Below are 27,040 nucleotides of genomic sequence, written 5' to 3' on the forward strand. Positions count from 1 at the left end.
CGCCTCGCACAGCGCGCCCGGCTGCCTCGCCCGGCCTGGCCCGACCCGGCCTCGCCCGGCGCCCCGGGGGTCCTGCCGCTGCCCCCGGCCGGCTGCGGAGCGGCTCGGCGGGACCGCCCCGCCGACAGCAGCACGCACCGCTTCCCTGGCAGCAGAAACATGAGCGATGTGGCAGGCTGGACTCATGGGCGAGCCGGGGGTGCGGGTGGCAAGGGGGCGTTGGACCCCCCGGGGGAGAGTTGTTTCCTGCTGTTACCGACACCTCCTGCCCCACGCGGGTGCCTGAGCCGTGCCCTGCCAGCGCGCACCCTGCGGCACCGCTGCACCTCCCCGAGAGCTTTCTGGGGCGCAGAGACACCCCGCACTGCCCCTGCTCCTATCCCCAGGCCCCTTCGTGACAGCAGGAGCAAAACCTGGACCAGCCGAAAGCTGCGTGAGCTCTTGTCTCTTGCTAAACCAAAAGCTAAGGGAGGAGTAACGAGATTTTCAATATCTATATTAACTTCATTTAAATTGGTAGCTGATAGCATGAGGATTTGCCTTCCAGAACTGTTCCATATGGTTGGTTGACTGTTTCGCTCTTTCATTAAAGGCAGAAAACCCCCACCACCCAAGTTGTTTTTACATAAAGATGTTAAAAAAGTGAGCTACACAGCTGAAACACCTGAAAACGCAAGAAATAGGAGAAGGAAAACAAGAAATGCTTAAAAAAACCCAGAAGCCTGTTTGAGGGAAGAGAAAAGTTGGAAAAAAGTAAACCAGAGGCAGCCCTTACTGTAAGCACAACCTGAACAGCAGAGCCAAAAACAAGGTACTTGAGATACTGCCACCAACAGCACATCTTTCTGATGCCAACTCTGAGAGCCCTCTGACCAGCTGCAGAAGAGAAGCCATTCTACCAGCCCTTATTGTCCAAGATAACACCAAAAAGCTTACTGGGAACTGTTCCATGTTCTCTTCTTATTAAAAAAAAAATAATAATAAAAGAAAAAGGTGTCTATTTATGTCATGGCTGCAAATGTAGCCGATCAGCATCTGGTAATGACTCATTCTGAGGTCGTATTGAACTTGACTGTATGAGACTGTACCTACTCTCAGAAGTGCCCACCATACCAACTTAGCAAATGACTCACTAAGACATCTCCTGTACTTCAGGGTCCTGCTGACAGCTTTCGTTCCAGCCATTCACATCACATACAGGCTTTACTTGCCACTACTGTGAGTATTTAAAAAGAAATGTGCTTATTCCAAAAGTCCAGGTTTGGGAAAATACCCCGTGGCTCTAACAAACCAATTTTTGGAACCCATCAAAGAGGGATTTTGTTGCACAGGGATACTGTTTTGTATGCTTATCCTGCTGTGATCCAAAATAGCTGTTTTCTCAGGCTCATCCATTCAGAATGATATCATGTCCCAAGCACTCTTGTTAAATTAATTGCCTGAGTTTTCTTTATTTTACATAGTTGGACAAGTAAGGCTCGTTGCCTGTGAGCTCATGGAAATAACTTCATTTGAACAATTGTTCCATCCATCTCTCCACAGTTTTTATAGCAGATAATTAAAAACTGCTTCCCACCCCAAACAGAAACAATTTGTAGCCATGACACACAGTTTGCAATAATTATTTTTTTTTTTTCCCCAGGATCCTTATATTCTTCCTATGCCAATTTATTTAGTATCAGTTAGGCTGGGTTTAAAAAGCAGAAATCAAACTGGGATGTTTGTCACCACTTTTCCAAAATAACAGATGACAGGCCTGGAAAGACTTGAGCCTCTTTTCTGGAGGAAGGGAAGTGACTCAGAGCTGAATGGAGAGAAGTCTGGGGACACTGAAGGCAGGAACTGGGTCTTTCAAGGCCGCAAGGCAACAGGGGAAGAGGAAGGGCCCCCACACCTGAAACAGAATGGAGATTTCATCTTCCTCCTTGTGCTGGCATCCTGGGGTGCATGAAGAAGAGTGTGGGAAGTGGGTCAAAGGACATTATCCTCTACTAGGCCCTGCTGAGGCCACATGGGGAATACTGTGTCCAGTTCTGGGCTCCTCATTTCATAAAGGATAAGGAACTACTGGATATAGTCCAGCGCAGGGCCGCAAAGATGATTAGGGGAATGGAGCATCAGCCCTATGAGGAAAGGCTGAGAGAGTTGGGTCTGTTTAGCCTGGAAGGGACTGAGGGGGATCTCATAAACGTCTAAAATAGCTAAAGGGTGGGTGTCAGGAGGATGGGTCCAGTCTCTTTTACACAGTGTCCGATGACAGGACTAGGAGCAATGGGCACAAGCTGGAACATAGGAGCTTCAAGCTAAACAAAAGGAAAAACATTGCTATGAGAATAACAGAGCACTGGAACAGGCTGCCCAGAGAGGTTGTGGAGTCTCTTTCTCTGGAGACATTCAAAACCCATCTGGACATGTTTTCTGTGTGCTCTACTGTAGGTGATCCTGCTTTAGCAGGGTGACTGGACTAGGTGAGCTTCAGAAGTCCCTTCCAACCTCAACCACTCTGTGACTCTGTATGTGGAGAATAATGGTGATGGCCAGGTCTGGACTGCTGATGCTGCCAAGCATATGTCCTCATCTTCTCCACAGCTGTGTGCATGTGATGGACTGCACCACCCTGCTCTGGCTATGGGCACCAGTGAGAAGAACATGAGAGGGTGTGTACATCATGGCTTCTCTCTGCACTCCCACCTCCGCAGTGAAGCCACTGGCTGTCTCTTGTTTAAAGTAACAAAAAATCGTAAGGATCGTATAAAATGGGTACCACGTGGAAAACAGAGCAATGTAGAGAGGAGCCTCATTCACACACACAGGGTCACTGTAACAGAAACAACAAATTTCCCTGGTTTTGGTGTCTGATGTATTTCAAGTCCCAGAGCCAGGGAAATATCTACACCAAAAGCACTACAAATTGTCACACTGCTGAGTAGCACCTTAGTTCTACCTTTGCCTTATTCCAAATCCTGATACATACCTTGTCACATACCCTAACACTTACACATGAGCTGTCATGGAATAGGATCAAAGAGAAAGTCCACACCCAAGCAATGCCATGCCAGATTATTTTCCAGTCCCAGTTCTTCATCTGAGGAACCTTATTTATATGCAGATGTTATGGAAACACAACAGTTCCCATACATAGTAGAAGGATGCAACCATGGCTCGCAAACCAAACCAACCAAAACCAGCTTGCAGTCTCCCCAGCACTGCAATAGCAGCAAAGATGGGCCAATGTGATTTTTTTTTTATATGTTTTCAATCAAAACAGGTACCTGCCATCACACTAGCCTGCCCCCTCATTTAGCACCTGCTTAACCTGTGCAACTGTCTTTACTGCTATTGTTACCAATGCTAATTAAAGCTAGCCCTGGGTTTGCCTACACATGTCGCAGTCATTTTACTGTGTAGGCAAGCCCTGAGGTCCCAAGCCTGTCAGAAGTCTGAATGAAGTCCTTATCTGAGAAGCAATCTGAAGAGCCAGTGTGACCATTTCGGGGCATGCAGCAATTCATTCTCACAGAGTGGAAAACTGCCTAGTAAAAGAGCCAGTGCATTCTGTACAGCTGCAGATACTTGGACAATTGCTGATAGAACTCTGAGCAAAAAAACAAACAGAAGGGCTGCCAGAAATTAGGATACTGCAGTGAGAGTGAACTTGCACAGACCTACAAGAGGAACAATCTCCACACATGCAGCAATCTGCTGTCTGAGTGCACCGACTGTGTATTTGCCACTTGCCATGAATTTTCTGACTTGTTTATGTCCACTTTTACAACAGCTCGGACCATGTTACTTGACTCAGATTGTTACAACTGAGCTCTGAACCACATGAATTAAGAATTTCTACAGGAAACTTGAGGTATAGAAGCATCAAAGAAATATGCAGATGTAGACTTTAATAAAGCTACTTAGCTGGAAAAGAACTGTCACAAAGTATCTGTGTGCTAATGTCAGCCAATTTTTCTAAATTAATTTTGAAACAATTCGTCATCCATCCTCTTCACCTCCTTCCAATTTACAGAAGTCATTGTAAACATTGCTGGGCCAGCACAGAGATGATAGAACACTTTCCTTTTAAGAAAGAAGCCGGTGTAACTTCGTGCCTCCATAAACTTCACCATATTTGGTAAAGTTTCGGTAAAGGTTTGCATTCTGTGACCGCTATAGAAAGAGTAGTGGTCATTTCCGAGTATCTTGAAGAACTAAGTAAATCAACCCACCACCCAAAAACATACACAAAGCAAGTAGCTTACAGTAAGATAATGTTTGTGTTTTTTTTTTAAATCTTATTAAACTACAGAAGCAACCGGGCAGGCGTGGTGTTCTAGTGCTCTGTCAACTTCCAAAACAGTTGCGCTAACTTACTTGGCATCTCCTTTTGTCTCTAAATATGACCAAGAGGGATTTTGATTGACATGAAAGAATATGGCATACAAATCACCAGAGATAAGAGCCTTCAGCCAATCCTGACTTGTCACAATGTCAGTTTTGTAAAACTTATGCATGGACCATAAAGAAATTAAACAGCCTTAAAATGAACTTGCTGGTGGTAGCAAGGTGGAGATTGGACTTTTTCCTCATTTAAGAGAGATATGAAAAAGCACCACAGCATTACATTACTGAAGGGTGAACTTAAACATCACCACAAAAGCAGGTCCTCTTAAAAAGGGCAGGGCAAATCACTTCTAGTCCATGAAGGATGCTGGGCGAGCTCTTTTTAATAGATGAGTTATGCTTGTATATACTGACAAATCTCCCAGCATATGCAGGACAAACCTCAAAAATTTCAGCCAGTTAAACAAGACTTTCCAGCCAGAAACATTACATTCTATAACACAACCATTTACAAGACACCTTTTTCCAGCTGAAGAACAAGGCGCAGTACTACAAAACGTTCATGAGTAACAAGTCATATGCCTGTACATGCAGTGTTTTAAGAATCAAATTTCTCTGTGCTGCTGACAACAGAAGTATCACAAGCCTGTGATGGCAGAAAACTCTGCAAAGAAAAATGTCAGAGTTACGAGAACCTATAAGAGACCAAAGAAAATGAGGACAACTTTAAAGACGGTAATTCTGGAGACAACTTCTAACATAAGAATACAGAGACTAGACCTCTATTTAGCTGTTTCATGAAAGCCATAGCACCAGTGTTAGTGGAGCTCCAAGTATAGAGAATGTGTGTGCACACATGGCTTCTTTTTGTTTTTTATGGAACCAATTAAGTCATAGCCCATCAGGTACAAGCAAACTTGTAAAGGGAGGAATAATGCAAATTATCAAAAGCTAACACAGCAGACTCTGGAGAAGACCATCTTACCCAGGTTTTAAACACTTGTTGAGCCAAGCAAGTAACTTTCTCAAGCTGAAATATTTTTTTCATGTGAAAGTAATTTGTAACTTTAGGGTCTGCACTGAAAAAACCCCACAAAATGCCCAAAGACTGTGATGCTTTTAAGGATGAGAATTGTTTTCTCTCTCACTTCTACCCTTTATTAGAATGACTTGGTGTGAAAAATTCTGGAACTGATTTAGCTGTATTGGTACCTAAAGGCAACTCAGAATCTTCCACAACACGGCTTTCTCAGCAGCACTGTGAACTACACACCCGGATTTGAACAAGGGTGTGATAAATCCAGAGAGTGCAGTGGGAAAGCAAGCAGCAGGCACAAGGGAAAAACATTGACAAGTCCTGCTCACTCTAACACTTGGGTGTCAGAGGCAAATGCACCAGAAGTGTTCAAACTATATTCTGGTGTTTGAACAGTTTCTCCAGATTCTATGATTGCTAATGAGCACTGATATAATTAACTAGGTTCTTCATTGATTCTATTTGTTTCACAGATAGCAGTTATTTCTTTCCAATCAAGATCCAGATATAATTGCCATTTTTCTGTCTTTTCTAACCATGATGACACACAGCTGTAGTTATTCTGACTTTCTGGAATCAAAGAGTGAGAAAAACCTAGCCTTCCCCTTGTCCTGCTCTCCACAACAAATACTTTTTTGCATAATAATTTTTTATTTACAGCAGTTAGAATCAAACTCACAAACTAATGAGTAGTAATTTAAAAAATGAAGCCAACATTTTATTACATTTAGATTTCTTAATGACTGACAGCAATCATTAACTGAAGTATAACAGGCTGGTAAAGCTGGACAGCTTGCATAGGTATTTGTAAATGAAGGAACTGGAAAAGGTGGGATAGACAGTTTTAAACACAGAAACAATTGCTCACCTTAAAATAAGGACAGTACAAAAATAATTAACACATTTACATTCATTTATCCTAGGCCACCTCTTCATGAACAGAGGGTAGCAAAGACAATGGTATATAGCAATAACACAGCTTAAATTCTCACATCTATTCCAAACAGGAACTAGAACATTTATTTAGCTTCTGTTCCCTTAAGAAGTTGTTCCAGCCTCAGATAAGGGAGAGGAACTGAACCTGCTAAACTTTAAGCCATCACATTCAACACTCTACCATGCTACTATGGAAAAAACATACAAGTTTATAAAAATAAAGCTAACAAACTAACTGTACAGCTTGTGGTCCTGATTCTGACATTTGTAACAAACAGTACACAGACAAAACTGTGGTCTGTGGTGACACTGACCACAGGCAAGAGTTAGGCCTTATGTTCAATTTATAAACCCAGGATCTAAGCTTCTCTTTATAACAAGATTAGCTAGGCAAATCTGAGCTAATTGCAGCTTACTATTTTTATCTCTTGCAAAGACCATACGAAAAGTAAATAAAGACAATGACATTTTGTGACAGAAAAATTAAATACAAGAACCAATTTAAAAAACAAACAAACAAACAACAATTTAAACCCCAAAATACCTAGTAAGACCAGCCTACTGATTAGGCAACAACTTATACAGCTAGACTGGAGAGACAGACTTAGTCATCACCCATTAGAAACAGAATACACAAAGGCTAGAAATGTATTTTGATTGTACACAATATATTGGAGGGGATAGCCATAAACTCTAGCTGTTAATCAGCACGACAGAGGACATCAGGTTATAAATCTAGCAATTCAAAATACAGATGTGTTTTTGAAGTGGTATCGCTCAGCCCTTGCAAATAGATGAACAAGCTTCCATTTTTGTGAGCAGCTCTGATGACAGGGTATTAGTGCACTGAAGTATCTTCATTTACATTTCTTCAAGGCTTCTCTTGATAGCTTCTTCCAATTCTGCATCTTGCTCTGTATAAATTAAAAAAAACCACCCCGATTATAATCAGAAACTATGGTTGATAACTAGTCATAAACACAACTATATTAATATCATTACATAAAACAACAAGTTACTTCTGTGGGCAATGCCAGTAGACTGCAAAAAAATACCAGTAAAGAAATGGAATGAAATATTTCCCCTCATGCTGTCTTATGCTCTCTTTTCAACATTTCAAAATATAGGAAAAACTTGTACAATCTTTCCCTCTATTTACTAGGGGAAGCCCATAGATTAGCACCTATATACTTCCTGGTCAAAACAATACCAAGATTAGAACCCATATGTATGCACCAAGAAAAATAATAAAGTACTAAAAAAAAGACAGATGCACAAAACTAGTAGAGAGGTTTCAGTATTTTAATTCCATTTCCTTGTCAATAGATATTCCCTTATGTACATTCTAACTTGGCACCAATATTGTCATTCTTACTAGGAAGGCCAGACGTAAGTAGAGAAAAAGTCACATCAAAAGTAAGAATAGTCTAGATCAGGGTTGGTTTGGGCACTAATTGTTTGGTGTTAGTGAATTAAAAGTAAGACAAGGTTTATATGTACAGTAAATATTAGTAACAGTGATATAGTTGGAAAAATCAAAGCAGCTTTCAGACAGACTGTCATTCTTGTATTATGCATCAACATCTTCAGGAGGACACAAGCACATCGTATTACAAAAGCTGTCTCTTCTTATGACAAAGGAAACAGAATAATTATATACATTAACATAACAGATTGTAAAACTTTAATTATTGCTGGGCTGTTTTATGCAAGGCCTAGATCTGGAAGAGAAATAGCATCAACGAATGTTCTCTCATGTCAGCAGAGCCATATTTATTCACCTGGGTTTTCTTGCAAAACCTGATACTGCTGATAAAGAGGTTAACTTCTGAAAGGAAAACATTACACAGTCACAGAAACAAAAAAGAAATTTTGAAACCAAAATAAAGCAGAAAGCCATTTGAAAACAACTGCCTGCATTAAAAGCATGTGCAAGAATCAGGAATAAGCTCCAAACTCTGACTCTGTTGCTAATGCAGTTTGCTCCAGTGATACCTGGATTGACCTCAATTCTCTGGGGCTGTCGAAGCAGCTTTTTCTGCCTCCTACACTTGCTTATTGCTTTCTCCTCTTCCAGCAGTTACTGGTGATTTTTCCTTTTTACCCCTTTCTAAGGTTGATCTTGCCTCCTCACTCCCTCTTACCCCATGCTGGGGCTGCCATTAACCACACAGGCAGCAGTGAACAGAGCTGAAGGCAGGCTGCTTCCTAAGATCTGATGGCTTCAAGCACTGTAGCATCAGCACTGAGACCTCCTGTGGGCACCAAATGCCTCTGCTATCCCTGATGGCAATACCCAGTGTGAGAGGGACCTGAGCATGGCATTCAATACTGTAGATGAGTATGTTGGACATTTAGTAACACTATTTTGTAACAGTTGGTAAACTTGAAACTCAGTAAATTCTGGGAATATAAAATTCAGTTATAGAATGGTAGGGATTGGAAAGGACCTCTGGAGATCGAGTCCAACCCCCCTGGGCCAGAGCAATCAGTTTTATCACTGACCTTATACAAATTATTGATTATTTTTTTTTAGTTCATTTAAATTTCCATCAAGTAGAAGGGGAGAGTCAAGCCATTAAACAACACATTATTTTCAAAGTGTACTCTAGTCTGTCCCCAAAAATTAATGACTACATTGTATAAGCACCACAACTAAACACAACAGCAAATGGATGAAAACAATTTCAATAAGGTAAGATATGATGTGAGTAGACAGCTGACCTGCTGATTCAAACTTGTGCATAAATCTACAGCTCCTTTAGGAGACCAGAGTGCTTTGTTGAGATTTAATACCTAACTTTGAAGTATTTATTTAGAAGTTCAACTATTCAGTCAGTATTCCTACTCGGAATCAACGCCGTCATATTAAACTGGTGCAAAGTGAGCTCAGTCAAGTTTCAATTGCACAATAACCTGTGGTGCACCAGTAGAATACATTTTAAGTCTGGTGACATACTTTTCTGGTTAGGGAATTATTTTCTTTATAACCCAACACAGTGTTCTTAACTACTCAAGATTGCCCAGCATATTTTAGAGACTATTCCTAAGAGGTCACCTGCCATAAAATTGATTTAAAGTTTAGTTTCTGTACCTTCCATAATTAATAAAACTCCTGAAGACAGAAAAGTAAAAATTAACAGACCTTCCTGTTTCTTTGTTTCTTCTAAGCTCTTCTTCACTGTTAGTTTGAGATCTTCATCCTCTTCGCTATCTGAACCTTAAATGCACAAAGGAAAGATAAATTACACGTTGATTCTAATAAAAACTTTAACAGTCCCTTCTTGCATTTCTTACTGTAACCACAACGCAGGTTGGATTTGAAGAAATACACTTGTTCTGATCTGAGAAATCAAGAGAAAAATGTGTTAGCGTTTAAGACAGTAACTCAAGAGTTATTTTTCAGCTACCTTCTTTCCATTCTCCCCAAAATGTGAAGGCAGACTGCTTCAATTTTCTATTATTTTAAAGTGGTAACAAGAAATAATAGCTGTAGAAGCTTTTGCTTTTTTGCAATACTCAGTTATTAAAAAATAAATTAAAAAAAGACATTACCTTCTACAAAATGTATCAAGGATTTAAATACAGAAAAAAGTGCTATAGTGTGTCTCTGCCTACACATGACCTTAGTTGTATTTTGTTGCTTCAACACTCCGCTTGAGCAGCAGAGTGCTAGAACTCAATTGTGCAGTGCAATTTAGCAGATACTGTTCAAATATCACAGAAGAAAAAAAATAGATTTGCTTAATCTGTTAACTCATCATAGCCAAGCCAAGCTTCTTACCACCTTCCCTATTTAAATAAAACTCCTCATGAGGCTGGTTTTCAGCTACAGAATATCAGCTCAATTTTCAAGTGCCTAGTATGGATTGGTCTACCTAAGGTGGTTTGTTTTTTACTTCCATTTGTTGTAAACAGTCTCAGTAAACTGCAGGTTAAAAAATAAACAAGTCAACGAGTCAGTCACGTAAAGCACTCATTCTCCTGCTACAGGCTATTAGTATTTTCAGAGATGATCTCTGTAACAGGTTTTAAAGTATTCACAATCAACTAGGTCTCCTACAATCATATCAACAGAAGCATTTCCCTTACAGTCATATTTATTAGTACACCAATGTACTTCTGATTATGTTTACTGGAAAAGAACATTCCAATATGGACATCTAATATACTGACTGTGTGACTTCTGGCATTTTAAATCACCCAAATTAGGTTTTCAAAGAGACAGATACACTTTCTAAAACTTGTTTTCAAACCACTGACACATATACCTTTTTTTCCTAATATCAGGAATACAAACAGCTGTTATCAAACAGAGATGAGGAGCCCACAAAAATGGCAGAAATAGTTGTTAACACTGCAGTTAAAATGGTCTTTCTCCAGTCACTTGGCAGACTGACTGGGAATCCTTTTTGCAGCTGCCTATTACCCCTGGGCAGAAGAGATACTATTTTTTAAAATCATCTTCCAAAGCAAACAAAGCAAAAGAAAGAAAAATCCACACAATCCAAACAAATATAATTACAATCACTTATTAAAGGGAGGAAAAAGTACAAAGAAAAGGCTTTGCACAAGTGCCTTCTTCCTTATTAACCACCTTTTAATCTTCTAGCCTGGAAGATCACTTCAAACTGCTCTAAAAAAGTGTTGTACCTGTTAGAGGTGTAACAGTTGAAACAGTCACTCCCTAACTAATTGTTGGAGAAAGAAAAATGGAAGCATTGAGATTTTGAGAGCAGTAAGGAATAGTAAAACTGAGTGTCTGGTTTGCTTCTGTTTCAAATAAAAATTTATTAAGAGCACTTTGCTCAAGATTTCTGGGGGTTTTTTAGGCAACGTGACAGAAGATACTAGCAAACAGGAAAGGCAGTTCAGTTATTCTTCTGAATGGCATCTTGCATAGATAGTTAAACAGCAGTACTGAGAGTACTCAGAAATTCAGCAGTTTCTTTCAGATAGGATCTAAAGAAGGAAAGTTTCCTGGAGCTGGTTATAGAGTCAGTTAGCATTTACCACAGAAGCCATGATGGCAACCCCCTGACATGCTCTTAAGAGGACAGCACTTTCCTGCTTACTCCTGGCTCTCCTGACCCAGGCAACAGGCTAACTTGATACTAATTTTTCAGCATACAGCAGATCAGTAGCTGACTTTACTGTCAATTAGGACAGCTACGAATGCTAAAAGAGGATTTGTAGATAGAATTATTATTTTAGTTAAGAAAAAGCTTAGGATTCATCTTATGTATTAATAATGCATCTCATCTTGCTGAAACATTTTGTTAGTCACACCATCTCAATTAAACCACTGTAATAACACAGGGGACACATTCATATAGGAACAGAGGTATATGCAAACTGGCATGGAAAGCATTTAAATATTATAAAACAAACTGCCTGCCCCATGATTTATCGCTGGACCTCATATGCAATATCTAAATACTACTTCATAGATGTAACATCACAGTGAACAGGTTTGCTTAAAGCAGAGAAACACCATTCCACTGCCAGAAACTATAAAACCTGGAAACAATTAGCAATTATGATCTTTTTAGTTTGAGAGGGGGGAAAAACTCAGCTCAGGGTCTACATTCTGCCATCACCACTCATTATTTGCAAGACTTCTCTCCCCTCCACCTAACTGTATTAACACACATACAGCTTCCCAGGAAGGCAGTTGCTGAATTATTTTCAATCTTCGAGTTGGTGCAAGTTAACGTAGTAAGAGGTTAGCAAAGAGCCAAATGTTATTTGGGAGCTTTTCACACAAAGGCTTGTCAGTATCTCACATTATATTGAGAGTTCCCTTATGCAAAACCAAAAATCATGGTTATTAGCTGTCCTCAGCTGTCCCCCTGCTCCTACCCTTTCCAAAGCTACACAGAGCAAAGGCTAACGGTGCAAAAGAAGTATAATTGAGAATTTTAAGATATTCTGATGTGTCTCTATGGTCATCAGGAATAAGTCTGTAACAGCCAAAAGAAAAGTCATCCACAGGCAAAAATCCTAGGCAGAAATGCTTCAACAAATGAAGGGGTAGGGGCAGGAATTCAGCTTCATTTAGGGACTAGACAACAAGAACTGTTAGGGTGGTACTCACCCCTTATCAACTAAAGAGAAGGAAATGCCAAATGACTGAGCGATACATTTTCAAGTCAGAAGAGACCAGGCTGCTTTTCCACATGTGATTGTCATTGTTCTTGATCAAATGTTGCCCATAGTGTGTCTGTACCCTGTGACTGAACTCTGCTCTCAACAAGATCTTGGATTCCAGTTAAGAGTACACTCCATGCAAATACCACAGAATTGCTGAGACTGGAAAGGACCTCTGGAGGTCACCTTGTCCAGGCCCTCTGCTCAAGAAGGATCACCTAGAGTTGGCTGCCGAAGACTATGTCCAGACAACTTTTGATTATTACTAAAAATATACTGTTCTAGGGAGCTCAGAACTTGACAGTTATGGCCTTACCAGTGCTGAGCAAAGCAAAAGGACCATCTTCCTCAACCTGCCAACAGTCCTCCTAAGGCAGCCCAAGCCATCCTTGGCCTTGCTCTTGATGAGAGCACATTATCAGCTCATGGTCAACTTGGTGTCCACCAGGACCCCAAGTACTTTTCTGCAAAGCTGTTTTCCAGCTGTTTGACCCCTGGTCTTTATATATCAGTGCTTGGGGTTGTTCCTCCCCAGGTACAGGACTTTGCAGTTCTCCTTGCTGAAATTCATGAGGTTCCATTTCTCTCCTGTCAAGGCTCCTCTGGATGGCAGCACAATCCTCTGGTATATTAGCTGTCATTTCCAAGTCTGAGTCATCAGCAAACCTGCTGAGAGTACACTACCCCACCATCTATGTCACTAATTAAGATATTACAGAGGACTGGACCCAGTATTGACCTTTGGGGTACACCACTGGTTACTTGCATCCAACTGGACTTCACGCCACTGATCACCATGTTTCAGGTCTGGCCATTTAGCCAGTTTTCAATCCAACTCTCAGTTTGCTCATCCAGCCCACACTTCATCAGTATATACTCTTGGTACTGCTGGCATCTTCTGATGATGAAGAGTAATAAGAATGTTTAATGTGGAGAAATCTGGCATGTCCTGTATCTCCTGTTAAAATGCGTAGCACATTCTGTGGTTCCTAACACCTCTGGGGTGAGAAGAAAAGCAATTGCCCAGTTCTTCAGCCAAGAGATGTAAGATATGGCCTCTTCTCCGGTACATTTTGTTAAATAAACAGCAACTAAGAAACTCTGACCATCCACACCTATTCCCTCAAAGAAATTCTACTGCTCACTATTGACCTCACATATTGCCCAGTTCCTGCTTGAAGACCAATAAAACAGGAAAGAAAATTCTGAATTAATATATAGTTCAGATATCAGAAATATTGTATTTCCTACCACCTATAAAGTTAGTGATTTTTTGACGTTTCATGAGTGTCTCATAGACATCTGTTCTGGGAAGAGACTGGTAAGCTTTCCCAGAATGCAAGCGCCACCCAGTGTCCTGACATCAAAGCACCACAGCTTGAATCTGGATTAATTCTCCATATGGCTCAGCAGAATTCCCCCCATATAGCTGACCTTCTTCTCTTGCAACCTCCCTAGTTACCACCACCCCCTTAATAATTTCCATCAGGTTTACCAGTTTCTGTCTCACTAGAAACTCGACTTCCCTTCCCCGGCCTTAGTCCTCCTCCCATTCCACATCACTTAAAGCACCTCCTGACTATTTCACACATTGTACACTCTCACACCCTACTGCCACTTCTCTCCTTCAATGCTCCTTCTCTTGGTCTTTTCACTAATTTCATCTGCTTCTTTCCCCTCCCAATGAACAGAAATATTAATATCCCACTTATTTCACTGTATCTCCAGGCAAAGACCCTTTTCCTTTTACAGTTGGATGTCTGAAGTTTTAGTGCTGCCTTACCTTCAATACAGCATTATTTACAGCATTATTACAGCAGTTACCTCATTCAGGATTCTAATAACTACTTAGCCAAAATCTTAATATCAGTACTGCAGCCTTACCTTTGTTTGCAATCATGTTCAGTATGCGTGATCATGCTGCCTTTAAAATATTCTTCCTCGGCTCCAGAACCCCTTCCTTTATTCCTTCTTCCGTATGCCCCTGGAGGATCCTCCTCACATACTTCTCCACAATACTTACTGCTTTACTCTCCCCATTTCTTCATTAAGGTAACATCCTCTGTAAATGCAAGTACAGCTACTCCCTGCTGAGGGTTCACAAATACACAAGACCTCTCTTCTTCCACGCACACTGAAGCTTCACTCTATGTGTCTCTCCCTACAGATGCTAATTCATCTGTTCCTTCAAGTGTAGCATGACTAAAAATAAACCTTTCAATCTCTCACCCTCCTCGGACTGCCCTTTTTGGAAGCTGTGACCAATACCATAATGGTCACTCAGACTTCCATTTAATCTTCACCTTAGACACCTCCCTAAAATTCACAGCCAGATTAAATTTAGCCTTGAGGATTTTTAAAAAAAATATTTTTTTTTTGTATGATCCAAGTGGTGATGTCTTCCCAGTTCATCCACTGGGCTACAATTCTTGTTCAGACTTACTATCTCAAGTATCAATACACTGCTTTCTCCCAAGGCCATACACATTTATTTAAAGATGCACACAAGAGATGCCACTGACATACCAAAGCCAACAGTAACTTACTGTTGTAGCTAAACACGGGGTTATAACTCAAGAGTGACTTTCTTATAACTTCCTACTGCAACAGGCTGTGGCCACTGTAATGACAATGTAAATGCTTACTAGAATAACTATCATCCATTCATGGTGCATCACACTGGAGATGCTCATGCCCTTCACATTCATTCTCTTTGGACAGTGGGGGCTGGAGGCTATGACCTGTCTTAAGTCATTTGTAATCTGTGTTAACTGACGGTTTGGAAACAGCAGAGACTGGGGCCAGATAGAATATTCATAATAGACCTCAAGACCCACAAAAAGTTGAACACTGAAAATAATTGCTTGACTTTTCAATGTTTTCTGTAAATTCATTCCTAACTAAAATTATTTTGTTGGCTGTATGTACACCAAAAGCTATTTGGCAAAGTGTGAGCTAAGAAGCTTAGAAGTATTCATCAAAATGAACTGGAATGCTGTTCTTCCAAATACAAACTCTCATAGAAGCCACATTCAGTAGTATTTAAACACTTCAGGCAGTAGTACTAGAGTGAAGATGCAAGCTGACAACTCCACTTGAGCACAGTAGAGAACTTTATGGGTGAGTGAAAGAGCTACAGTAGCTATCTGGCAGACAATACAGTGTATCACTGCACCATTGATTTTGACAGTCTCATGAGACAGCCTGGCTCTTTAAAACAAAGAAGAAATACTCAAAAAATAAGCTCCTCTTATTTTTTAAAAAAGGTCTGTTTTACGTAAGAGCTCAGTCAATAAACAATCTCATTTGAATAGGACTGTGAGAAATACAGTTAAGATAAAGCCATCAACTTGCACTAAAATAATTTTTCTCAACCAAGAAGCTGTGGCACTCCTGTCACTGTCAGGCTGGGAATGTATGAAGACCTATCATCAGCTTTGCCCTCAACATAGTCCAGCACTCATAAAAAGTATAAGCTGTAGCAGTACTGTCACGACTAGGTTTCAAGTCAGACAAGGGAATAATGGTCTTTTTCTGCATGTCACAAACTTTTCTTTGCAAAGGAATTACAAAGGAAGACACTGAAAACACTTTTCTACCCTTCTCAAACCACACTCCATTATCATGTATCAATCTCCCATCATGTGTTGTGCCTTCAGCATAAAAGGCAAAAAACCCTTCTGTATTTATGAACTCAACTTTAGCAGTAGAAACGAACATATGCAAATAAACATCTTGCCTACTTTTTCCACACCTCAAAGGAAATTCATGCTCCCACTACAGCCAATGGTCTCCTAAGGTAACATAGAGTTGGTATCCTATTACCACACATGCAGGAGCTTTTATTTGTATTTATTTATTTTAAAATTAATGCATGTACGACAGTTCCCACAGCACTTCTGCTGACATTGTAAAATGATTCAAAAGGTGCAACTGTCAGAGACTGCCACAATCCAAACACAGTCCAGTTCCTCACACACTACTGCTAGCTCTGTGATGACAATTCAGAGAAATAGCTTTTTCATTATGAAGCTCACCCAATACCAACAACTGTCATATTTTTCAATGCAATTCTCTGTGGTAACTTCTAAACTTGTTTCTCCCTTCAGAATAACAGCCACAGGCTTGAGAAAGTCACTAAGCAAACAATTCTTGTTTACGTTTCCTTATATTCAACTGCATTTCTTTAACAGGACAACAGGTTATACCAGCCTATGATGCATGACTTTCCATCTCAGCCCTTCAATACTGGTCTTGCCACAATGAGACTTGCAAATCCCTGCTGATCCTGCAAAGACACACAGCAAGGCATGTATTTTGCAGCTGCTTTATCTTAAAAAAAAAAAAAAAGACTCTTGATAACTACATCATCCCACAGTGCAACAAACATAAGCCTATTATCAAAACTGAATTTTCCAATGTCCTGTTTTAATACAGGACAGGAGACAAAGGCATTTCTCACCATCTGGGTCCCCCCTGCTGACAGTGACTGGAGAAAGGGACCAAGGAAGGCTGAAGACAATTCTGTTGCTTACAAGTTTGACAGTCAAAGGACTCACATGAGATTCCATCACTTTCCTGCTCAAAGTATTATTATTAATAATTTTCACATGCATAACTTAAGTGGGATGCACATTGACCAGCCACTAAGTTAAGGTTTGGTGTCTCTCAATAGTGCCCATCACCATAAGAGTAAAGTAAACATTCACATAGTAAAGGACATTGAAAGAAGGGTTAGATGAGGAAACTTCTGAGACCAAGAGCAATATAAACAAACATACTGGACTATAATTTATACACAGAAAACGGTTAGATTGAAGTCATCGCCTCTGAGCCAGTACACCCCAGTAAGTAAATCTACACTAGCAAAACTACCCAGGCAGGGAGCTACAGTGCCCTTACCTAGCAAACAGTCATTCCTCTTTCCTCACTGTCTCATATAGTTAAGTGACACAACAAACTGTAGACAAAAAGAAGCTGCGATAGTTAAAGCTACTTACAGGTAATTTTACTTAAATTGATTGCTTGCAAGTTACAGCTCTCTTCTAACTCTGCCTCCCAAAAATATGCAAAGCTCCCAAGCAGAAACATCCTCCCACATTAACAGTCAGTTATCGCTATAATTACGTTAGAAGAGATCTATCAGTCTAGGAATTTCAATACACTCTACAAAAAAACCATAGTGGGAATGCAGTGGTTCATTGTGTAGCTTTATGGTTAACTGTGGAGAAATGGCAAATTCCCCCTCAAGCAAAATGAACTGCACTAGTGAAAATGACAGTTCTGTAATTAACTAAGCCAAGGAATTTTACGGTCATAGCTGCTTCTGCCTGGAAATAACATCTCCATAACCCAGCTGAAAAATCTAGATCAGTAAATGCCTGGCATGGCCAGAAAACTCTATAAGCACCTCCTCTGTATCAGAAGCACATACATCAGTTTCAGCTCACCACTGACAATTTTTTCAGGAAACCATTTAATTATCCTGTCTTTCTTTTTCCCTTTAATTGATCAATGCCAGTTCAGGCACTCAATTTACAAGCCTTCAAAACCACAAAAAGCAGTCAGGAAAAGCAATAATGTATCTATGGAGAAATACATGGTCTTCTAGGAAAACTTTACTTGAAGATATTTTAGAATACAGAGAAGAATTAGAACACAGCTCAGCTCTGGTATCCTTCACATGAAAATGAGCTGGCTGAAACCTCTGATTATTCTATATAAAAAGAGTGATCATTTGAACATGCCATTAATTAGAATATGGCATTTTAGAGAACATAAAAACTTTCATTGGTATTTTTCCTCCAAACAGATGTAAGAGTCATGTGGCAGCAAAGACAAATATCAAGTGACTGGAAATGACCAGGAGGAGAGAGTTAAAATAAGCAGAGATATTTTGAGAAATAAGGATGCTTTAGTAGGGTCACGTTTGTTTCAGACCCAGAACCAAGCAAGCAAAGCAGATTTTGAGTACAAATTGACAAATACACACGAGAGTTCTCTGAACAGCCTCTCACTAGAAAGGAGTTTTCTAATCAAAGCAACAATTTGTCTCCTGCTATAATCAAGAATACAGGGAGGACTGAGTTTGTTACGTTGAATAAAATGCTTAATTACGTCTGGTTTCAAAGCTTGCCCCAAGCAAACTGACTGTCTGATCTATATTTAATTGAAAAACAAATACAATACAAGAAGCATCAAGCAACAGCTTGTATTACTGGCACAAGCGTTCCATTCTTTTATTGGAGAGAACTTATCAGTTTACTGGAAAGACCGTGTTTAATGTTTACATTCTACCTTTTGCGGCATCTGAAATGCTGTTTAGCAAGGCACACATCATGTCTCCATCCATGTGGTGAGGATTGAGGATGCGAACTGACCGCTGGGTCATCTTAAATTGGTTTTCTAGTTCCAGGAAGCTTTTGTCTCCAGAAAGTACAGTAAAAGGAATTTGTTTGGGCAGATGCTCATCCAGACGACCAGCCTGTATGGAAACAAATTACAAGTGTTCAACTGAGATAAAATTTAATCTCATGAGGTTTGGCTAGCTTTCTGTAAAACAGCTCTTAATAGCAATGTCTTCTACAGCAACTTACCTCCATTTTTGTGGTCCAACGCATGTTATACCACCAGGAAATGTATTATTTCAACAGTTTGACACTGCATTTATTGTATGATAATAGATATGGAAAATGGCTACCAGAACAGGACAGAGGACCACAGAAGAAATTCCTAATAAGCAGCATTGCAGAACTATCTCCACATAAAACAAGTCACCTGTGTAAACCATTTTAAAGACTCATAAAAAAGTGCAATGCAACATAAAAACACAGTTGCAAAACATGCTTATTTCAAGTAAAATTATCAAGTAATTTTATTTAACTGATAAAGCTGTATTAAGAACACGAGTGCCCACAGCATCCCAGATTTCTGTCCTTCACATGCACCTCTTCCAACCCAGCCAAAACCTTTTGTCTGTACAACAGAGGCACTACTCTTTGTCACCCCAACAAGGTCTCCAAAACTGGCACTCATCCAACTCCATCTTAAAGATGGCTCTAGTTTTGTCCTACTTGAAGTTATTCTCTGAAACAGAAACTATAAGAATTGTGGTTATTTTATGCTTCATTCCCTAACCAGCCTCCTTCCCCTCCACAACAGACTTATGTCCTATTTTGGCTAACTCTTCCTACAGAAAGACAAAACCAAAACAAACAAACAAACAAAAAACCAAAAGAGTAAATCACTTCTCATTAGGCTGTCTCCACTCAATTTACTGGCAGTTTTCTCTCTCTTTTTAGTGGACATAGAAGTGACATGAAGAGAATCTAAGAATCTAATATGTAATTAGTACTTAACATCAGTAGCAGGTATTGGCACCTGCCACTCTTCTCTGGATACAAAAACCCAGCAATCAAGAAAGTGGACACCAACTTACATGAACACAGATAGCAAAGTCTGCTGCTTCTCTTCGGGTACCGCAACGTGGATGAAGAAAGAAACATCCAATCCTCTTAAGAGAATTGTAAATTTTGCACTGCACTGGAGGTTTCCAGGTGCTGTATCCTCCTAAATTGTGAAGAAGAAATTAAACGTACAACATAAAAAGGCCAAATGGAAATGCCACCATGAATTTAGAATGCAAGAAAGCAAAAAAAAGATAAATCTGGCTTTAAAGACAGAATTTATTTTTACCGATGTGAAAGCTAAAATAAACACATAGCCATGTTTAACCCAGAAGGATTGCTCTTGGGTTAGAAAGCAAAAAAGGAAAAAGTAACTAGCTTGATCCCACACAAATCCTCTCTTTCAATTTTGTATTATTTTTTCTTATAATCCTGAAAAACTTCTCTTACAGGAATCACATGCCCTTAGACACAAGGACATATTTGTTTCCAGTTTTAAGCAAAGTTACAGTTAATGTGCAGAAGCAGAAGAGCTCTGGGAAGGTAGGACAAGTAACAGAAATGCTCCTCTTAGGGAATCCTGTACTAATGTAACGCCCAAGATTATTTCCAATGCACTGTAACTGCCTGACTCATCACATGTCAGAACTCTTTAAAAATAAGATTCAACAACTGGAGCAACAGCCAAATCAAATGCTAGAGTCCTGGCAAACATGTGGATGAAGTTAAGGATAAGCAAAATGAGCCTACAACTGGTGGGGGTGGGGGGGAAATCAATGCAGGAATTTTCTCAGCATGTAGCGACCAGCTGAGAAAACAGTTGGATAACACAGACAAGCTGAGTAACAGACCTGCTGCAAATAAAGAGAATACCAGGCTGAAACAGGTTGCAAGGGAAAGAAAAGAAGCATCAAGTCTCTCAAGAATACATAGAAACCCAGAGGAACTTGCAGGTACTATGACAACATAGAAAGAAAAACAAATGGAAGAACAATTTGAAGGAAGTGAATAAGAATTTAATGAGATTCCCAATTGTTAAGAAATAGTGGGTTTGCAATGAGGAGAAAAAAAAAAAAAGTTGCTTTATCTGCCAGGTGACAAAAGTGGCTGGATGCAAGAAAGGACTGAATGAAAGTGAAAGAGGTCACTGATGGCGCTTCATGTGAGGACAAGTGAAAATAAGGCTCAAGTAAACAGGCTACAGAGGGTTGCATATTCCAAGCTGCCCACCCCTAGTCTGACAAAGTAGTAGAAGCAATTAAATACCTGCTTTTCTTTTCCCTTTTCATCCTAATGGCTGTAAGAGAGTATTAAAAATTATGTCAAAGATTTATTAACAGACTACAGAGAAACTATTTAGGGGTGTCTGTCCACAAGAAAAATTGTATTTGCAAGTTGTTCTCATCTGTTGTGATAGCCTTGGTAACTGGTATTGGAGAAAGACTCAATTACCAACCCTACCTTCTGGCTGCATACACATGAAATAAACATTTGACCCGGACAGCTGAAAACAGTGACAGAATTGTATTTACTCTGGTGGAGCTAAACCACAAATGGGTGAAAGACAGCTGAGTATCTGAAAACAGAAACCATACAGAGCCTGGGCGATACAAGGGAGGGACTCAAAGCAAAGCTAAGGCTGTATTAGTAATAATAGAAATAATGCAAAAGTTTCATAGAAAAATAGTAAAAGAGAATCAGAAACGTTGGGAAATGCAGAAAAAAAAAATCAGAAGAGACAGGGATATTTGCACATGCTAAAGAGACAAGAATAGCATACATCAAATAACTCTGTAAGCCATCATTATGAGAGGGCATCTACAACAATAAATCCAGATGTGCCTTAGTGCTCCCAGGCTCTGCAGCTAAAGACCTCAATGAGCTGAGTATGGCCCATTTTAACCACCATTAACTCTTTGGCATGGGTTTATCAGTTCAAGGGCTCCAGGGGCCATTCCCAGGAGATAGCTTGCATGCAGCAACCCCGTGTGGGAAGCAAGAAATGGAGTGGCACTGACACAGGTTAGGCTGTGCCAGCAGGCACCTGTGTTTGGAACGTCCCTGGGCACAGTGTCTTAACTAGCACAGAGGTACCTCTGGGTAAGATTATTGTATTAATAGAGGTTCCTAACAATAGATTAGTTACACTAAGACTGTATTATGGATTATTTTTCTTTCTTAAATAGGTCAGAGGAGAGACATTTCTGACACTCATAAAGTTCAGACATTCCTGGGTTCAATCAGTTTTTTATTACTGAATCAAAACAGGGCATTTTAACCTTGGGAAAAAATAGTAACAGCACAGAAGACCATGTCACAGCAAGCAAGCTTGGGTCAATTAATAACAAACAAGTTTTGATTAAATAAAGTACAACTGAAAGCAAGTGTCTGAATTCAAGTGGGAAAAGTTTGACGTAACTGTGAAAAATTATTTACTAAATAATTCTTTATAAAACCCAGATAGGGTAGCTTTGGACTTTAGATGTCAATCAGGCCTGACATTTCTTTAAACAAGATTCTTAATAGTTTCTTATCTGTAGAAAAAGAAAAAAAATGTTTTTCCCAGGCCAAGTTGATTGAATAACTATAGACAAACAACAAACCCTCAGCAATTAAAACCCACAGCCAAACCCCAAATCACAATAGCCTTAGAAGTCACGGAATGCAGAGGTGAAGTGCAACTTGACCAGAAGTCAAGCTGGGCAAAGTCTCACACAAGGCAGTAAAAACAAACAATAATGTTGTTCAGCCACACAGAAAAGAGAATATAAAGAAATGGAGCAGCCAGGCAGCAAGGATGGCACAGAAATCCAGGATGATTAGGTATAATCTAAATCCCCAAGAATCAGTATTTTCTCTGGCTTTGTGCATGTATGTGTGTGTGCACAAGGATACTGTTAGTGTACAGAGAGGCCAAAGGCTGGGAAATGACAGTACAGCTAATGCTATGGCAGAAATGCCTGAGAAGAACACAAAACTCAGGAGCATAATCTACTTTAAGAGAGAAGATCAGAGGATTCATCCTCAGAACTCCTAGCAACCAGACATTAGACTACAGCTGACTGTCTGAAGAACTAACACTTCACACTAACAGACATAGTTGCTCTGCCATCATCAGCTAACTGAAATACCCGTTTCTAAGAGGAAAAACAAAAGTGATTCAGGCATCAACAGGCCTTACTGTCCAAACTCAGCAGCATGAAATTCTCAACTTTCAGGATGCTGATTATCTTTTAAAGTAAGAGGTAATGAAAAGCATTACGTAAAGAAGTGGTGCAGTGCAATGGTGTTTACCAAGTGAAAAACAGCTTGACAACTCCTACAAGTCTGTTAAGATCATGCCTATATTTCAGGCAATAAATATTTTGAAACTATCCCTTATTCAGACTTTACCAAAGTATTCGATGTACCACAGGTAAAATAATTATAAAGGCAGATACACAGAAAACCAATAGAAGCACAAGGTGAACAATAAGTTGCTTCAAGCATAGTCAGGTAAGGAAAATGATCAAATTAAAGGGATGCTATTGGTAGACTTTGCAAAAAGTTTTCTTATGAACCTATAACAACATGAGTTCCATCAAATCACCTTGTTTTACTACTGGTATCTTTCAGGTGCTAGATACCTATGGATGTACAGTGTGACCAGGGACATCCTTAAGGAGCAAGCCAGAGACAGAACAAAATTCATGTACAAGAGTGTTCCATGCCTTTTGGAACTAAAAAGAAAAATAACATTATGACAAGGACTTGGAAGTTAGGAAGAAAACAATCTCTGAGTATTATGTCTGTCCTAACAATTATGAATACCTAGTATGATACAGCCTAAGTTAGTTCAACAGGGAAGCCAGAAAGATTCCTAAACTGTTTTGCAATTCTGGAACAATATTTTACAAGGAATCGTAAGGGAAGAGGAGGTTAAGACTGAGTTAGAAAAGTTCAAGAATATTTCTATTACATGGTGCCTGTGACACTGTGGCTTAAGAAGTCTTAGTGGCTGCTTGTTCCTGGTCTTCATTCCCTCAAAGAGTCTCTGCTCAAGTATTTGAGTAGATTTGTTAATCTTATCTTCCTATTTCCTTCAACCAGGTTTTACCTTGAAAGCCCCAGATAAACGTCCCTTGGTTCAGGTTAGCTGGCAGCTGCGTGAATAAGCTTCCCCAGTTGTCCAGATCCACCAATACAATGTGAGTCATGGTACTCAGGTAGTCAAGATCAGGAAGGTCATTATCTTCAATGGGATAAAAAGGGTGCATTTAAAGTTCACCTGACTTTCTGGTCAGCCAACATACATTGATTTAGATAAGCTTTTGAAAATTCTTGTATTCTATTCTTCTATAAGCTAAAGGTTACAAAACATGCTCCTATTTAGTGACTGCATTGTTTTTAAATCAACTGAAGCAGCATTCAATGATGCAACAAAGCAGATAGAAGAAAGTAGAATCTAGCTATTTTGTAGAGTAGTAGTAGAGTGTAGAGCTGGACAGTTTTGTGGTAGGAACAGAAAGCTGTTATCTTGCACTGACTATTTTAATAGTCTATTTAATATTGAACTGTGCACCCCCTACTATGGCAAGACTGTGACATTTAATCGCTTCCATGCATAAAAGCACATTAAAAATTTGAATACATACTTTTTACATTATGACACTGTGACTAATTAAAAATACCTCCCATTTTTTAATAGAAGGTAAACCTTAAGCATTCTTGATGTCATTCTTAGTGATTTTAAAGAAAAATACTAGCATACTAAAGGCAAAAAAATCCACCTTAATGCATAGTGAGAATATAAGTCTTTTTTTTGGCAGGCTAAATGAAACCAAGAAGGAACGCCCACACAGAAAATACTATCAGGCTTGTAAGTATTTATTCATACAAAGAAAGCAAGTTCCTCTTGAATATGTATTATAGACAACGCTTACATTTCTATGACTTAGATCTCAATTTGGGGTCCTGGACTGTCCCCTTTCTTTTAACACCAAATTATGCTCCCAGCTGCTTTGAAGACTAAATAATTCAGTCCCAGGATTCTCACATCTGCCTACTTTTTGGTTTTTTTAAGACTTCATACATACAGCGTATAGCAATAAATTGGTGAGTCCAAGTTCTGGAAACACAAATACAGATAATTCGAAACGCAGCTTTGAGAAATAACAAATACTCTATGCTAAGCTGATTTATAGACTATATATAGGCAAATGGTATGCTACATACTTCTTCTGACATTGAAATTCTAATGTCGAAAAAAAATAATAATCCTACAAACCTTCACCAGATTCTTCAGAGTGTGCTGAGTTTTCTTTTCTTTCTTTCTTTACCTTTATTGGTCCCTGCAGTGTAGATGAATGTAGTCTTCCCTGAGTCTTGGATGGAGATGCTTGAAATTTTAGCTTGTGAGGTTTTCTGTCCACACAAGCCCCATTTGCTGTGAACTTGAATACTGTATTTTCTGATTCTGATGCAAGACTCGACAGATTAGGTTTCTGTAAGCAGCAGTGTTTCATGTGGTAGTGCTGATGGGCACTCTGAAGATCATCAAAGTTTTTGTTGCACGCAGCACATCTAACAACATACATTTCTCCCTTTCTTTTCACTGATGTGTGACTGTTGAGATGACCATTCAAATCAGCAAAATTCTGTGCGGTTGCAGAACAGACACAACATCGAAACCATAAGTTTCCTTTTTGCAGCATGGCTTTCTGACAATTCACATAATCATTCCTCCTGTTTATTTTGGAGACGTAAGTTGCCCGGCAACCACAGGTTAAAAAGTCTCCTTTTTCTACTGGGAGAAAGTCCTCTTCTTTTTTTATTGATACTTCCATCTGCTCAGGCACAAATGCATAGTCCATGCTATGAACCTCCTTATAATGGGTTAGAAATTCTTCTTCTGTGTCAAAGAAGAGATTGCCACAAAGGCCACAGAAGTATTTAGTCTGTATCTCCTTGTTGTGATGCTCTTGGCAGTGTCGCTGTAGTGTTCCTATTTTCCGAAAGTGATTTCTGCATAAGCCACAGCAGTATCTGTGAAACGCATGGCTTTCTAAGGACATGCAATGTTGTTTAACACTCTCTTCAGAGTCAAACATCTCTTCACAAATGCGGCACTGCCATTTTCCAAGAATAGAGCTTTTTTCAGGGCAGACTTCCATAGGACTGGGAATGCAGTCTTTCCTTTCATCTGCAGAAATGCATGCTGCATTAGAAGCGGATGGCATAGGTTCATCTTCTAGAGCTTCTTGCTCATAATAGTAACTATGTCCACCATGAAATTTAGTCACATGTCCCATAATATCCTCTTCTCTGAGAATATCCACAGAGCATGCTCTGCACCAGAAAAAAAAATTATTCAAGTGTGCTCCTCCATGGAATCGACTCATATGCAGGCTGATAATGCTTGAATTTTCAGCAAGTTTTCCACACACAGCACACTTGTGACAGATCCTATTAGCTGATAAAATATGCTTTTCTACTGACTCTTCTGTAAAAAACTTTTGAAGGCATTCACAAAACCAGGCTTTTACTTTGAAAGCACTGGCCTGACTTTGACTTTGGTTTGCTACATGATCTTCATTTTTATCTTTTAAATCACGCTTCTGTTTTGAAGGAGTAGACTCCCTTTCACTGACAGACTCATTCACATTCAGATGTCTCTTAAGCAGTGGTCTTGACCGATCCACAATATGGCACAAAGGAGACTGATTTTTATTTTTCCCATTGATATGACAGAACATCAAGATGGACTCTTCCACTGTAGTAAGAAATTTAATTTTATGCTGAGTGGTTTGATTATGCTGGATAACCTGATTCTTATCAGCAAACAGTTTATCACAGTTCTCACAATAACCTTCCACTTTAAATATCTCTGCAACCTGGGAGATGCTCTTCTTTGACACGGCCACAGGTCCAGAATTATGACAACGTGTTCTGGAATAGATTAAAAAAATTCAGAGGTTATATCATAAACTGAAATATTTTTAAACTTTCAGATGTACTTTGAAATATACCAAGTAGCTACAACCATTAGTGTGTTGAAATTGTGTCCTTTGTATACCTTAGCTCACCTGCTGGCTTGTCAACAAAACCATGCAATGCCTACCTAGTCTCTGCACTCTGAACAGAATTCAGTGCTGATTTCCAGAACTAGCTCTTAGATTGGTGCTTATGCTGTTGACTC

At 39.6% G+C, this 27,040-nt stretch overlaps 1 protein-coding gene across 3 annotated transcripts in view; it reads right to left on the reverse strand.

The window, feature by feature from the left end:
• Nucleotides 1-6,064: 6,064 nt before the first annotated feature.
• The window catches only part of LOC127382542 (E3 SUMO-protein ligase ZNF451-like), a 34,549-nt gene continuing 13,573 nt past the window's right edge, over nucleotides 6,065-27,040 (reverse strand). For 2 of the 3 annotated variants that reach the window (XM_051614303.1, XM_051614302.1), the window contains 6 exons: nucleotides 25,130-26,790; nucleotides 23,960-24,094; nucleotides 19,896-20,026; nucleotides 18,755-18,941; nucleotides 9,453-9,527; nucleotides 6,065-7,221 (listed from right to left, as the gene is read on the reverse strand). In XM_051614303.1, coding sequence (XP_051470263.1) covers nucleotides 7,169-7,221; nucleotides 9,453-9,527; nucleotides 18,755-18,941; nucleotides 19,896-20,026; nucleotides 23,960-24,094; nucleotides 25,130-26,790 — 2,242 coding nt within the window. In that variant the 3' untranslated portion in view covers nucleotides 6,065-7,168. Of the gene's footprint in view, nucleotides 7,222-9,452; nucleotides 9,528-18,754; nucleotides 18,942-19,053; nucleotides 19,235-19,895; nucleotides 20,027-23,959; nucleotides 24,095-25,129; nucleotides 26,791-27,040 lie in introns of those variants that run through there. The other variant, XR_007888975.1, reaches the window with a different exon arrangement.

This window comes from Apus apus, chromosome 3 (genome assembly GCF_020740795.1).
Source record: "Apus apus isolate bApuApu2 chromosome 3, bApuApu2.pri.cur, whole genome shotgun sequence".
Classification (NCBI taxonomy): Eukaryota; Metazoa; Chordata; class Aves; order Apodiformes; family Apodidae; genus Apus; species Apus apus.